Genomic DNA, 14,758 nt, shown 5'->3' on the forward strand with positions numbered 1-14,758 from the left:
AAATGCCGCAAGGCTGAATATGACAGGAAAAAGCACTGCAAACAAAAGGAATGCTGAGCTTCAACATCTGTGTGACCACTGTCATGCCCCGCCCTACACTCCCCCATGATTATTCTTCCTTATCCCCATTCTGGGCCTCTTTCAGAGCTAGGGTTGCCAATCCCAGATGCAGGGTAGTTGAGAGGAAGAGGTGGTTGGGGTGTGTGGAAAGACAGCAAGGGTGGGGGGGGGCACTCACCGGGGCCTCTTTCTGGAGCTTCTATTTCCCCCCACAACAGGCCTAGTCCTTTGGGTCTCCAATACACAGGGCTACATGAATGCTGCAAGTTTATGGAAGCATAAAAGTGTCCAACATGTAGCCATCCCTGGCCCAAAGGACGTCTGTCTTGCTTCAACCAGGGCCAGGGCCTTTTCAGCCCTGGCCCCAACCTGGGGGAATCAGCTCCCTGTGGAGATACAGGCCCTACCGGATTTGCTACCTTTCCATAGGGCCTGTAAAACAGAACTGTTCTGCCAGGCGTTTGGTTGAGGCAAGTGGGCATCCTTCTTCTCATTGCCTTTACCATTGGCTATCCTCCCCCACAGTGATTCGTCATCTGAACTATTATATCTGGGGCATTGATTATACTCCAACCTGCAATATGAGCCCACCCGCCTTTGTTATATAGTATTGTGTTGTGTTGTTTTTAATTGCATTTTATTGGTTTTATTGTATTTGAGTGGTTTTACTAGGATGTAATCCACGCTGAGTCCACTTGGGAATGAGAGGAATATAAATCTACCAAAATAAAATAAAACAAATAATGATGCTGGTTTCTAGAATACCTATTTTTAAAAAGTAAAACAAGTTTCTGTCCCTTCAAGTTCTGGAATGTATGTGGGTGATAGTAGGGTTAGCTGTAAGAATATTATGAATATGTTTGTTTACACATCAAAAGCTACTTGTCCTTTTTAAGAGGGCATAGATTTTTTTTAAAAACCTCTCAATATTTGAAGGTTTAGTGTTACAATATAAGCATGGTGTTCTATCGAAACGGCATGCCTTGTTAGAATTAGAGACAATAACAAGCCATGAGGCAAAGTAGCAGATGATTGCTGACTGTGTGCATTAAGGCAGGATGGTTGGAGGTAGATATACTTGGAAGCAACACAGTGAGTTTACAATGAAGAGGAAAATATTATAAAATGGTGCATCTATCACCTTGGAGGTTATCAACGATTTCCTTACATTTCTCAGGCACATGTTGGTTTTGTTCTAAAGATGAAGTCAGTTTCCCCCACATGTGATGGTCACGTGACCATGCCTAGAAATCTTGGGATATGGTGGCCAATATAATTTTGAAGGTTTGGGGAGGAGTACTACTCAAGGCCCCAGAGGGTTGTTTTTTTTAATTGTGTTAGGGTACTAGATGTATCAATACAATAAGTGGTAAAATACTTGTTAAAAGCTGGAAAACTGGTCTTAGCTAGTTTGTGGAAGACAAAAGTAACTGGAGTAAACTGGATAGGTTGGGGAAAATTTTGGAGATAATGTAGTCAGTTAAGCTTACTGCTTTGGTTAATAAAAAAGAAATTAAAGGTTGGGAAGCACATTGGATTCTGCTATTATGTTATATCAAAAGGATTGTTGGTGAGTAAAAAAGAAGCTTAATTGTGCATATTGGTCTGTATTGAATTATACTTAGTAATGTAAATAGCTTTTTATCTTGCATTTATTTACAAAATTTATATCCACCTTTCAATGCTCATAAAGGCTACCAAGGTGGTTAAAACATACATGGGAAAAACAACATTTTAAAACCTTTAAAATCAACCCCTCTCAAACACATTATTAAAATTAAAAGTAGAGTTAAAATATGTACAAGATATAAAAGCAGCAATTAAAACATTGACTAGGAAGGAGGGATCGCTGAGGGAACGTCAAATGAAACAAACAAATAAACAAAAAGTCTTTCCCCCTCCCCCACTGGCAGAAGACAGCAAAAGAAGGGGAGAGGAGACAGTCCCAAATCCCCCTGCCCATCTGTAGCTGGAGAACCATCACTGCCAGGGGAGGTCTGTCTGAGAGAGGATGTTTATTTATTAGGTTCCATTTTTAAGCCCCCCTCCCCTGAAAATAGGGCTGCCGGGTCTTCCCTGGCTCTCACAAAGGGATCTTTATCATGCATGCCACAACATGCTCCAGGCACAATAAGGTCATTACCAGCATGTGGCACCATGGGGCCAGTGCTCTTTGGGGGCAGGGCTCTTCCACCAGCCAGTTCTGTGGTGGTGGACTGGGGCCTCCAAATTAGGGCTCCTACCCCTGCAGGGAGGCTGGAAACACCACCTGAAAAATGGAGCCTAGGGCAGCACACAACAGTAATAAAAATGTACAGTTGTAATTGACTGGCTGATTTGTGGAATTTTAACACTGTCAGTATTTAGTGATCCCCTTTAACTTAATCCAAGGGCTTTTTATCTTTCTAAGAAGAAAACAATGTCCGTTAAAATTGCTTGAACCTAAGAATAAACTGGAAGTTGAGTATGAATGTAACCAATATGCTTTCGTATGAGACAAATGTGATAATGTAGACAAAGGGGCCATGATGTTTCCTTATTAAATCAAGGGGGAAGCGGGAAAGATGCCCGTCCCCTACTGTCTGGAGCAACACGGCTTCCTCTTAGAACCTTCATGCAGCTGAACCGTCTTCTCCTTCACTTTGTCTTCTTGTTCTTTTAAAATCCTAGAAAGAAACAACAAGACTAATTTGCCAATTTGTCTTCTTGCTCTTTGCAAAATCCTAGAAAGAAACAACAAGACTAATGGTCTACCTACTCCTGCATTCTGTCTGCAACCGTAACCAGCCATACTCCTCTGGGAAACTCAGGGGAACAGGGCGTGTGACTTATAGCAAGTCCTGTTTTTTGTCTCCAATATTCAGAGGAATATTTATGCATTCAGAGGATATTTATAAAGAAAATTTCCTCTAAATGTCTTCCATTCCTTCAGGTTTAAATGACTGATGCTCTTCTTCTGTAGAGGTTTCTTGAGTCTTCTTAAAAAGCCAGTAAAGCTATTGCCCATCAGGGACTTGTGGTATGGAAGACTCTAAATTAATTACAAAAAGAAGCAGCAAGGAAAGATTGGAAATCCTCATGAGGGCATGCAAAGCATTACTCACAAATGACAGTTAAATACATTCTGTTTCACAGCACATGATGCATATCGGGGCTACAAAGAGGTATTTCTGCCACCAAAGCCCCCTGGACCACCAAAGGCTACTTTTGATGACAATTCCTAGCAGCAGCTCCATCCAATAGACTGTCCCCCCCCCCCCCCGCCCCACCTTCCACATCCTGTCTTTTCTAAGAGCCAGCGTGCAATCCTCCACCAGTCCTTTCCTGTCCCTGAAATTTAAGAGCCTATAATCCATACATCGGAATATTTATGTCATTTATAACTGCATAGATAAATGTGACTTAATCACGTGTACTTTTTTTTCTTGCCTGACAATATGATCTTTCATTTCTGTTCTTCTGAAACGTTCTGTAGATGGTCAGTCCATGGAGTAATATATTGGTTATGAAGTTAGTTACAATGGGGGCAACTAAAAAGGACATGGGCAACTGAGTCAACTTAGTATTTTCAATAATGATATAATAAACAGCCATTTTCCAGGAGGGATTCTACTAAAACGGCCTTCCGTCTCAGTGGAAGGTAACACATTATGTCTCAGCAACAGGAAAGAGGGACAATATTTTGGGACTGTCAAAAGAAGTGTTTAGACAATTCAGATACTTTCTGATAAGATAAATGGAAGTGAATGGGGAGCATTTCTGATCAGCTTTGAATGTTAGGGTATCCCAATCTTTTAAAAATAATTGATTTCATACAGATGGCAAAGATTTTTTCCAGTGAGTCCCTTGAATTTAGGCACAGGTTTAGTATGGCAAGCTTTGAACACTGATGGGAACATAACTGATGCTGTGGCAAAGTTTTTGCAGGCTGTCCTTCTTATACACAGTCATGTATTATAACTTAAACTTCTGTTTGACAGATTGATGTTGACTTATTTTTGTATGGATTTTAGTCCCATTTAGAACGTTCTTTCATTTTGACTCCTGCTGGTATGTTTTATCTATTTGTATGCATATATGACTACCTTTACTTTTTTGCATATATCTATATTTTCTCTTTTATCTCTCTTTTAATGCCAATAAAGGTAACTGAACTGAAATGATGGGAAGCTTTGAGTCATTTGGACTAAGCCAAGTTCCCAACCAGGATGCTGGGGCGCCTCCTGCACGAGAACCACCGGCAGTTCCGGATGGTGGAGCGCTGAGGGGAGGGGTGCCGGTGGGTGGCAATCAACCCCCCCATCCCCAGCACCAGAGGGCCTGGTGGAACGGATCCAAGTGCTCGGAGGGCCGAGGGTCCATGAAGATGTATTTGATGAGTAGGGCGGAGAGGGAGGATTTAAAGAAATTTTTGGACGTAAATTTACAGTGGGGATTTATCCAACCAGCCAAATCCTCACATGCAGCCCCGGTCCTCTTTCACAAGAAAAAGGACAGCAGTTTGAGACTGTGTGCGGATTTTAGAGGCTTGAACAGCATATCCATGAGCAAGGCATACCCCTCCCCCTCATAACAGACCTGCTAAGTGAAGTTTCCCAGGAAAAAATCTTCACAAAGCTAGACTTGAGAGATGCATACTTCCGAGTTCGCATCAGGGAGGGGGATTAATGGAAAACCGCCTTCAACACCCCTTTGGGCCAATTCGAGTATTTGGTGATGCCTTTTGGCTTGAAGGGGGCCCTGGGGTTTTTCATGAACTTGATCAATGAAGTGTTACATAAATTCCTCTACAAAGGCGTGGTCTGTTACCTGGATGACATTTTAATTTATTCATAAGACCTCTCCTCCCATGTCCAATTGGTACGGCAGGTGCTGCAGACTCTCTATGACAATAAACTGCTTGCCAAATTTTCCAAATGTGAATTTCACAAGATGAAACTTGACTTCCTAGGGTACCGGGTCTTGGCGAGAGGTCTGGGGATGGACCCCATTAAGGTGCAGGCGGTGGTCAAGTGGGAAGCACCCAAGACACACAAACAACTCCAGAGTTTCCTCGGTTTTGCAAACTTTTATAGAGTTTATAAACAATTTTGTAATAGTCATCCTGCCCCTAACTGACTTGCTGAAGACCAAGGGCAAGGGCGCCCACACTTCAAAAGCAAACGCCAGCTTGAGTTGGTTCCTGGAGTGCCAGTGGGCATTCGAGGAACTGAAAAACAAATTCATTTCAGAGCCCTGTCTCATCCACCCTGATGAGAACAAAAAGTTTGTTGTGCAATGTGACGCAAGCGATGTGGCCTGAGCAGCCGTGTTGCTCCACGAGGGGGAAGAATGGAAACTTCACCCATGCGCATACCTGTCACAAAAGTTAAACCCCACAGAGCGTTACTGGTCAGTATGGGACAAGGAAGCTTCCGCCATAAAATTAGCTGTAGAAAAATCGCGGCATTAACTTGAAGGGACCAGGGAGCCCTTTGAGCTATGGACAGACCATAGAAACCTTGTGTCACTAATCGCTACCCAAAAACTCACAACAAAGCAAATGCGGTGGGCGGGGTTTTTCCACAGGTTCAAATTCACACTGGGGCACATCCTGGGAAGATTAAACTTTCTAGCAGATGCCTTGTTCCACCTACTGCAACACGAAAGCAAACGCGAAGCGGTGATAGACTTTCTGTTATCCCCCACCCAACTCAGTGTGTTGGTCACTACCCGCGCGCAAGAACGTAAAGGGATGGAGCAGCCTGATTCTTTCCTGGCTTCTCTCAAGGAGGCACTGGTGGCTGAACTGCCTGATAGGGAGCTTGACCCCTCCCCTAAGGGGCTATGGTACAAAGGCAATAAACTGTTCGTACCTGAACCACTACGAGCGAGAGTAATACAATGGGCGCATGATTCCAAACTGGGAGGGCACTTTGGGTTTGTGAAAACCATTAATCTAATTCAAAGACAGTTTTGGTGGCTGGGGCTCCAGAAAGATATAGCACAATATGTTACGGAATGCCCAACCTGCATCATGGCAAAGAAGAGAGGGGGAGCTACCTCCGGCCAGCGACAGCTACTCGCCTCGGCCTCTCGACCATGGGAGTGCATTTCCATAGATTTTATAACTGACCTCCCGCTTTCTCATGGGGAAATGGCAGTGTGGGTTGTTGTTGACACATTTTCAAAGCAAGCCCATTTTGGCCAGTCTCGAATTTATCCTTTTTGGGTAAAATAATTGATAGGGCAGTAGCGCTGGAGTTGCAGAGCTTTCTGGAGGATGCTTCTGTCCTAGACCCACACCAATCTGGCTTTCGCCCAGGCCATGGGATGGAGACAGTGCTGGTCGCCCTGGTAGATGATCTCCAGTGGCATCTGGATCAAGGCGGGTTGGCAGTGCTGATGTTGTTGGACCTGCTAGCGGCATTTGACATGGTTGACCATCAGTTGCTGGTCCACCGCCTTGCTGACGTGGGGATTCAGGGGTTGGCCTTGCAATGGCTCTCCTCTTTTCTCCTTGGTCGGGGACAAAGGGTGGCGATCAGGGGACTATCGTCCCAGAGACATCCGCTTAATTCTGGGGTGCCTCAGGGGGCCAGTGCTCTCACCAATGTTGTTTAATATCTATATGCACCCCCTTGCCCAGATTGTCTGGAGATATGGGCTGGGTTGCCATCAGTACGCTGATAACACCCAGCTCTATCTGCTGATGGATGGCCAGCCTGCCTCTGCCCCAGAAAATCTAATCCTGGCGCTGCAAGCCATGGCAGGGTGGCTCAGGCTGAGTCGTCTGAAGCTGAATCCGATGAAGAAAGAGGTCCTTTGTTTGAGTCATGGTGGTCTGGGAAGGGAAATCCCTCTACCAGCTTTTGATGGGGCACCACTGATATCAGTGCCCAAAGTCAGAAGCTTGGGGGTGCTACTGGAGCCCACAATGGCTATGGAGACCCAGATAGCTGCCACTGCGAAATCCGCCTTTTTCCACCTTAGGTGGGCACGACAGTTGGTCCCCTTCCTGGAGCGCAGCGACTTAGCAACTGTGATTCATGCAACGGTCACCTTGAGACTAGACTACTGCAATGCCCTCTAGATGGGGCTGCCCATGTCCCGGATCCGGAAACTGCAGCTGGTGCAGAATGGGGGAAGGGGAGCTTGGGCAGAATGTCAAGAGTCATCCTCACTGTATTCCTCTTGCCATGCTTTTATGATGTAACCCTTTTGCCTGCATGCTTTTTTGCTGAGCTTATTCCACTCCCTGCTCATCCCCCTCCTGCCTTGTTTTGAGAACTGAATAGTCAAGCTGTCTCTGGAGCCTCCAAGGTCAGACACTAGGGAAGTATAGATTAGACAGCTGGACTATTAATGCTGGGAGGGGAAGGGACCCTGCCAAAATCCCTGGTTCCCGCTTGCTTTTGTCACATTTATGCTTGAAATGTAACGGTTGAGGCAAGGGGTTAAAAGGAGAGTCTCTGGGCTAAGATGTCAGTCTTAGCAAAGATGCTGTACTGCCATAGGATGCTTATGAGATAAACTGCTGAACTATTGGACTGTGTTATTCCTTGACTTGAGGTCTTGACAGGAATCAGCTGTTACTAATTGCAGTAAATATGATAGATTCACAGAGTGATAATCTGAATTGATTGCATAGTCCCGTGCTATTGTTGAAATCTGAGGGAGCCCAAGGCTGAGGGTACACTGGAAGGAAGAGAAAGAATCTTATGGAGGGGAATTTGCTGGAGCTCATCAAGAGGATCTAGTGGTCCACTGACTCAGATTGGGGCAAAATAAAGCAATCTGGGGAGAATGATGGCCTTATATAATTTTAATAGAAGCAGAATAATTTTGCCACCTTTTTGGTGTATTTATTGAGAATGATTAATGTTGTTTGGGTCTTTCTTATGGGTCTTATTGTTGGGTCTTTCTTATGGGTCTTCTTTCTAATTTATATGGGGGTTCCAGGATAAATCACAACTAAACACAACACTGAGATATTTAAACTGTCTAACTAAGAGGTGACCAAACTTGCTTAATGTAAGAGCCACATAGAATAGATGTCAGATGTTTGAGAGCTGAAAGACAAGGAATGGAGGGAAGGAGGGAAAGAAAGCAACTTGTAACTTTAAATGCATTCTCCAAGCCACTGATGGCTTGGAGATGTCATTTAAAGAGAGAAATGCCTTCTCCAAGTCAGCCAATGGGATGTGGGGGAGGGCTTTGAGAGCCACACAATACATGTGAAAGAGCCACATGGGGCTCCTGTGCCGCAGTTTGGTCACCCCGGTCTAACTTCTTTGATAGTTTCTGCATAAATTTGCCAGGAACATTCTTTTAGACACCTTGACAGAGAATTTCAAGATCTTTATTTTGGCGAAGTTAATTGTCAATGACTCTCAAGTTCAGAAGACACAAAAGTCATTCATGAGTTTCTTCAAGTCAATCAGGATTTGGCTGAGGAGAACTAAATCATTGGCATATAAAAGCATTGATAGAAGATGATTTGCTAAATATGGTTCACGTGAGTATTATTTTGCAGATCTGGGAAGAATTTATTATATATAGATTGAATAACTGTGGAGCAAGGACACATTCTTGGCTGTACACCTTTTTCAATTTTTATCAGTCTTGGTGATGAATTTGTATTAAAAGTGTTTAAATGTAGAACATTCTCAGTACAGAAGTTCTCAATCAGGACCAAGAACTATTTAGGATTAGAGGTGGAGTTCGGCTTTTCCCATAAACAAGTATGGGACACCAAATCAAAACCTGCTCCAAGGTCAACAAAGGCAGCAAATAAAGCATCTCCTTCAGTTTTATTAACAAATATTGAGAGGATCAAACAATGTTGTGGGCATTTACAGCCCTTCTTGAGGCCAAACTACTCTTGTTGAATTATGTTGTATTCTTCCATCCATGGTTTAATTTATTTGATAAAAAGGCAGCATATATTTTGTTCGATACAGGAAATAGTCTAATTGGCCCATTCTCATTCCCTTCTTATAAACAGGGATCAGGGCTCTTTTTGTAGAAAAAGCCCAGTATGAACTCATTTGCATATTAGGCCACACCCCCTGACACCAAGTCAGCCAGAACTGCATTCCTGTGTGTTCCTGCTAAAAAAAAAAAAAAAGCCCTGATAGGGATAATTAATGCCAATTTTCACCTTTCAGGAATTACTCGTTTGATTTTTATGAATAAGGAGGCTAATAATTCTGCTCACCATACTGGGTCTAACTGAAGGTATTCAACCAGAAGAAAGTAATAACCTGGTGCCTTTCCAGTTTTCATTTGTGTAATTATAACTACAACTTCTCTTAGGGACACTGGAGACCCATAAGGTGGCTGTGAGGTAGGACTTTCCATGATATCTTTAAACATATCTTCAAAGTAGCATTCTCAGTAGGATATCAGATGCTGAGTTGTCATCTTGCTGGAAAGATCCACCCCCAAGAGGAATGGAGGGATGGGGATTATTGAAAACCCCAAACTCTTGCAGGCCCACATGGCTTCACCCTTTAGCTCAAGAAGCACAAGGAAGAAGCCTCCACCCAGATGCATAGCAAGGCTTGCAATCCCTCAGCCAGCAAACTGAAACAAATGAACAGCTCTAGAAGACTCCTGTGGCTGCTGCCTCAAGCTCAATAAACACAAGAGGAAAGCTTCTACCCGGATGCACAACGATGTTTGTGACCAAGCTCCCTCCTCCTCCTCAATCAACAAACTTAAACAAATAACTCTTGCAGACTCACACGGTGGGGAACAGGGAAGTTCAGCATCCTCACTCTCTGCTCCCCACACTCAGTGGCAGCTCAGAAGGGTGAGGACAGGCAGAGCAGGGGGCAGGGGGGAGAGACATGGTCATAGCCAGCAAGGGCACACAGGGTCATGCCCCAGTCAAATCTGTGCTGCTATCTAATCCCACCCCAATCTCCCCCCTTTAATTCCTATTACTTCAGCAGTAGCCATGCTGCACCAACCCAACCAACGGTAACCTTGATTCCTTCCTTCCTTAGCTGAGAGGGGACAGGGCCAGGAGGGAGAGGAAGCCTTGGGGTGAATGGCATGCTGCCCTCCTCCACCCTCCTTCTTGAAGCTCAGGTTGTGTGCCTCTGGGATTTAATTTAAGTAGTGCATGTAATTTAAATTAGTGACATCCCATGCCCCCCAGCACCCCACCCCACCCCAAATTCCTGGCTTTGGGGCTGGGGAGAGAAGAGAGCCACAGGCAAGATTAAGGCCCAGGGTAGGCCGGTTCTGGCCAGCGGGTCATAGGTCTTACACCCCTGGACTCGAGGGTCACCATTTAGAATCCTAAAGCCTAAATTAGTTACAAAGTTTGACATCTTGATCCCTGAATAATTTATACCAAGGTCTTTAGAAATACAATGAGTAGACAGATCTACCAAATTGGGTGTTTTAACAGTCCAAACATCTGGTTTACTGGCAACACTACTATTGTTACAAATTCTTGTATTGAAATCGCCAGCAAGTATAAATATTGCACTAGGATGCAATATTTTTTGGCAGATTTAGTATATAGCATTCTATTTCTCCTTGCATGGCTCAAGGAGGGAGATATATGTTGATCAAGATTATCAGATTATTATTAATTATTATCTGAATAGAAATAGCAATGTTATTGGTGGAAGATTAACTTTTGTTGTATATATTTCTGAGAAATGTACACGGTTATGCCACCACCACTAAGTTGTCCTTCAGTTCTCAAAGCAGTTACAAAACAGGATTTAAAATCTGTTGGAGGGATCTTGTCTAAGGCCCATGTCTTCTGGATCATCAAACAATCAAATTTCTGAAAATGAGAATTTCTGGGTATTGAAGGGCTCTCTTAAACCCAGCAGCATTCCAGCTCAGCAATGGGCCAATTTCAAAGGGTTTCTCCAACTGATCAGTTCTTAAAAAATCATAACCCTCTCTTGCAACTGTGGTTGAAAAATCTGACTTTAGGGGTTAATGGAGCAGACTGAACTTATTTGGATGAAATCCCCTTTTGGTTTAGTTGGAGAGTTGCTAGCAAAACTGAAGGTTGGGTATGAATTGTTAGCAGTACTTTTAAAATATCAACTGAAGGGTCCACTGCTTGATTTTCTGAGGATGAATGGCTGTCTCTATTGTATTCGTTCTCCTTGGCCTCAACTATTGTTGAAAATTGCTAGAAGATACTAATAGCTTGTCCTTTTTTACCTGATCCATCTGCGATAATTTAGTTTTGAGCAGGACTTTTTTTGAGTAGGAATGCACAGGAACGCAGTTCCGACTGTCTTGGTGTCAGGGGGTGTGGTCTAATATGCAAATGAGCTCATGTGGGCATTTTCTACAAAAAAAGCCCTGTCTGAAACAATGGTGTTGTCAGGGTATGTGGCCAAATATGCAAATGAGTTCCTGCTGGGCTTTTTCTACAAAAAAAGCCCTGGTTTTGAGTAGCCCTAGTTTTGATATCAAGGAGCCTAGCTCCACCTGTAGAAGTACATCGGTAGATCCTGGTGAATTTCCATCTATGTCAATTAAATCCAAGGTTATGGATAATCCCAGGAGATTGAAACTATGGTCTTTAACAGAATGCTGGTCTGAACTTTCCTGCTGAGAGTGTTTTTCTGAAGATGATATAATGTAGGAACGGTTGAGAGGCCCACTTTTGACTATCTTTGATAACACAAATAGGGAAAACTCCATACTTAACAAGAAGCTCTTTAGCATCTAAGACTTGCCTAGGGAACTTGGCAGAATGAAAAGTAGGAATAACCCTTTCATGCTTTGTGGAACCAGAAAGAGAATAAGCTGAAACAAGATCAATTAATCTTACGTTAAGATTCTGCTAGCTATTGATCCAAATGACCAGTTCTCATATTAAAAGAGTAAAAGGTTGTATTGGGAAAATATACAGAGCATAGCTTTGTGTTGTGGACAGCCAAAGCCAAAAATGATGCAAGCAACATGGTTACACAAAATTATAGTCAAAAACGTGTGTGCAAAGTTTCTCCCACCAACCAAGCACTTGTTCCCATGGAAGGTGGCACCTAGAGTAATTTAGAGCATCAAGGTCAATGACCAAGTCCTCCTGCTCCATTGCTAGAGCAACACAATAGCTAGTGAGAACACAACCAACTACAAAGCATACTTCCCCCCCTCCCTCTTAGCTGTTAGATAGATGAGTCTTCAAGCAACTATAGGAAATGAAAGTCATAGAATTCACAGGTTCAAGAGAGGATTGAATAAATATGTGGAGCATAAATCCATCAGTGGGTATTAGCCACAGTGTATTATTGGAACTGTGGCGGAACCGGCCCGATTCTGACTTCAGACCCGGTCCCGTCAGCTCCCTATGGAGTCGCCAACTCCTGGAGGGAGCTATGTCTCCTCCTGCCCCTTGGGCTCGCTGCCACCACCTGCTCAGTCTCAGGGTTCCGATTGAGAGGAACAGGACTCCCAATCCCCCTCTCCGTCTATGAGGCTAGGCCTCCAGGTCCTCTGCCACCCTGCACTTGGGTTTCACAGAGACCTCAGCGCTTCTTTGGGGCACCCCTGGAGGATTGGCACCTTATCCAACTGCATGCCCTCCTCCTTCCCCGGGGCCCCCTTCTCAAAAACAGCGTGGTCTAAGCGGTCGGGGATCTATGTGGTACAGAGATGAACTGCCAGCATTCAAAACAGAAAAAACATTTATTTAAAAGAGAAAAATATAGGAAAAGAAAAACACAAAACAAAAACAGTTGCATTTAAAAAGTTAGCACAGCAAAGCCCAGCAAACAGCATAACAAAATAAAGGTGGTTTTTAAACGCATCGTATTGTCCCTGGTCTATACTTGATCTGCCTAAGAGAATGACTTACTTTGTCTTACTGCCTGGATCCTCCCAGGCAGGAGCCCACAGGCAAGCAGCCTCCCTTCCCGAGCGCCTGCTGCAAACTGAGAAACTCTTCCTGCCTAGCACATGGCAAGAACAACAGCCCTTCCTGCCTCTCTAGGAGACTTTCCCCCTAGCGTTGTTGGTTTGGCTCTGGAAGGGAGGGGGGGAGTGAGGGGAAGGCTACAAAGCCGGCTGAATGGATTTACTGATCCCTGCCTTTTTGGATGAAGCACCAACACTCTCAGATGGCGTTTCTCCACACGTCCCCCTCCTTAAATTCTGAGCCGGAGGGGTTGCCTCCTACAGAGGTGACCCCGTAGCAGAATCCAAACAAACAAGGAGAAACCCATTAACCAAAATAGTACACAAACATTACACAAACATTCAGGTATTTCTCCAATAATACACAAAGTCCAGCACCCTAGGTGCTCATGTCCTTTCTGGACAAAACGTTGCATGCTGCATTCAGAAGGAATGTCCAGTCTTTAAGATGTACTCCTCCGTCTCCCAGGACCACCTCTGGAGTTTGGTGCTCTCCCTCCGTTGCTGCTGTGGCTGGGGTGAGTGGCCCCACATCTGAAGTTGGAAACTGCCCAGTTCCCACACAGTTGCCTCTTTATCCCTCATTGGTGGAATGTTCCCTCTGTCCACTCTGTCCTCCCAGAAAACTACCTCTGGTGCTCCAAACAATTGCTGTCCCAGCTTCTTTTTGTCTCCTTCCTTCCTACCTATGTGCACCACCACGGACCTCGCAGAGAATGGCTGTGGCATATTCACCTGCACCACTTTAACTGCCTTTCCTGTCTTCTCCATAGCCACCACATAAGTAGCCTCGTCTAGGCCATCCACAATCACATGGGGTCCCTCCCATTCCACTTTCCATTCACCAGTATGAAGTGGCAGGAAAGCCAACACCCTATCCCCTGTCTCAGCTTCTGAGAACTCCACTTTCTGGTCCCTTGCCATCTCACACAGTGGATCCAGCCTAGGGTCACTTTGAACCTCAGACAGGAACATTTCTGGCTGCCCCAGACTTCCTATCATCTGTTCCTTCAAGCCACCCCTAGTCCCACTGTTTCCAGAACACTTAGCCAAAGTTGGATCTGGGTTCTCCGCCCCCTCAGTTGCTTTTTCAGTGTCAGCCAACTGAGCTCCTTCCTGCCTGGACGGCTCCACCGCATCCTGCTGCCCTTGCGGAATTTGGCACCCCTCTTCCCATTGGGCACACCCTCCTGCAGGGTTTGAAACAGGCTGGTCCTCCCCCTCCCTGGTTGGTGGTGAGGTGGCTTCCCTAAAGTTGCCCTCCTCCCCCCACCTTCCCCTGAGGGTTTGGCTTGGGTTCTCAGTCCCCTCGGTTGGTTTTTCAGCACTACCCAACTGACCCCCTTCTTGCCTGGAAGGTCCCACAGCTTCCCAGGATTCCTGTCTGCCCTGCTTCAAGACGACCTGTTTTGAGAGCGTCTCGGACGATCCCACTTCCTGATCCACAGCTACTTGGTGAACCGGTTCCAACCTAAGGCCGCTCCGGACCCCCTTCTGGAACCGCTCCCGTTCCCCCAAGCCTTCAGCTATGTGCTCCTCTGAGCCCACATTAGCCTTACTGCTCTCAGAACCTCCTGTGAAATCTCCACTCTCCACCTTGGTCTCTTCAGCATGCACATCCTTTATGCTAGACAGGTTCCCTTCCTCGCTAGGAACATCCACAGCCTCTTGCTGCACTTGGGGAAAGCTACACCCCTCTTCCCCTTGGGAACACCCTACTCCAGGGCTTGGGATAGGCTGGCCCTCCCCCTCCTTGGTGACTGCCCTCTCTTCGTCCTCAGTAACCTGGGTTATTTCCCCCTCCCTGGTTGGT

General features: G+C 45.1%; 1 protein-coding gene across 1 annotated transcript in view; it reads right to left on the reverse strand.

The window, feature by feature from the left end:
- Positions 1–2,625: 2,625 nt before the first annotated feature.
- The window catches only part of CRACR2A (calcium release activated channel regulator 2A), an 82,786-nt gene continuing 70,653 nt past the window's right edge, over positions 2,626–14,758 (reverse strand). The window contains exon 17 of the mRNA XM_060247270.1: positions 2,626–2,726. Coding sequence (XP_060103253.1) covers positions 2,636–2,726 — 91 coding nt within the window. The 3' untranslated portion in view covers positions 2,626–2,635. The remainder of the gene's footprint in view (positions 2,727–14,758) is intronic.

The sequence above is a fragment of the Heteronotia binoei genome, chromosome 9 (genome assembly GCF_032191835.1).
Source record: "Heteronotia binoei isolate CCM8104 ecotype False Entrance Well chromosome 9, APGP_CSIRO_Hbin_v1, whole genome shotgun sequence".
In the NCBI taxonomy this organism is placed as follows: domain Eukaryota; kingdom Metazoa; phylum Chordata; class Lepidosauria; order Squamata; family Gekkonidae; genus Heteronotia; species Heteronotia binoei.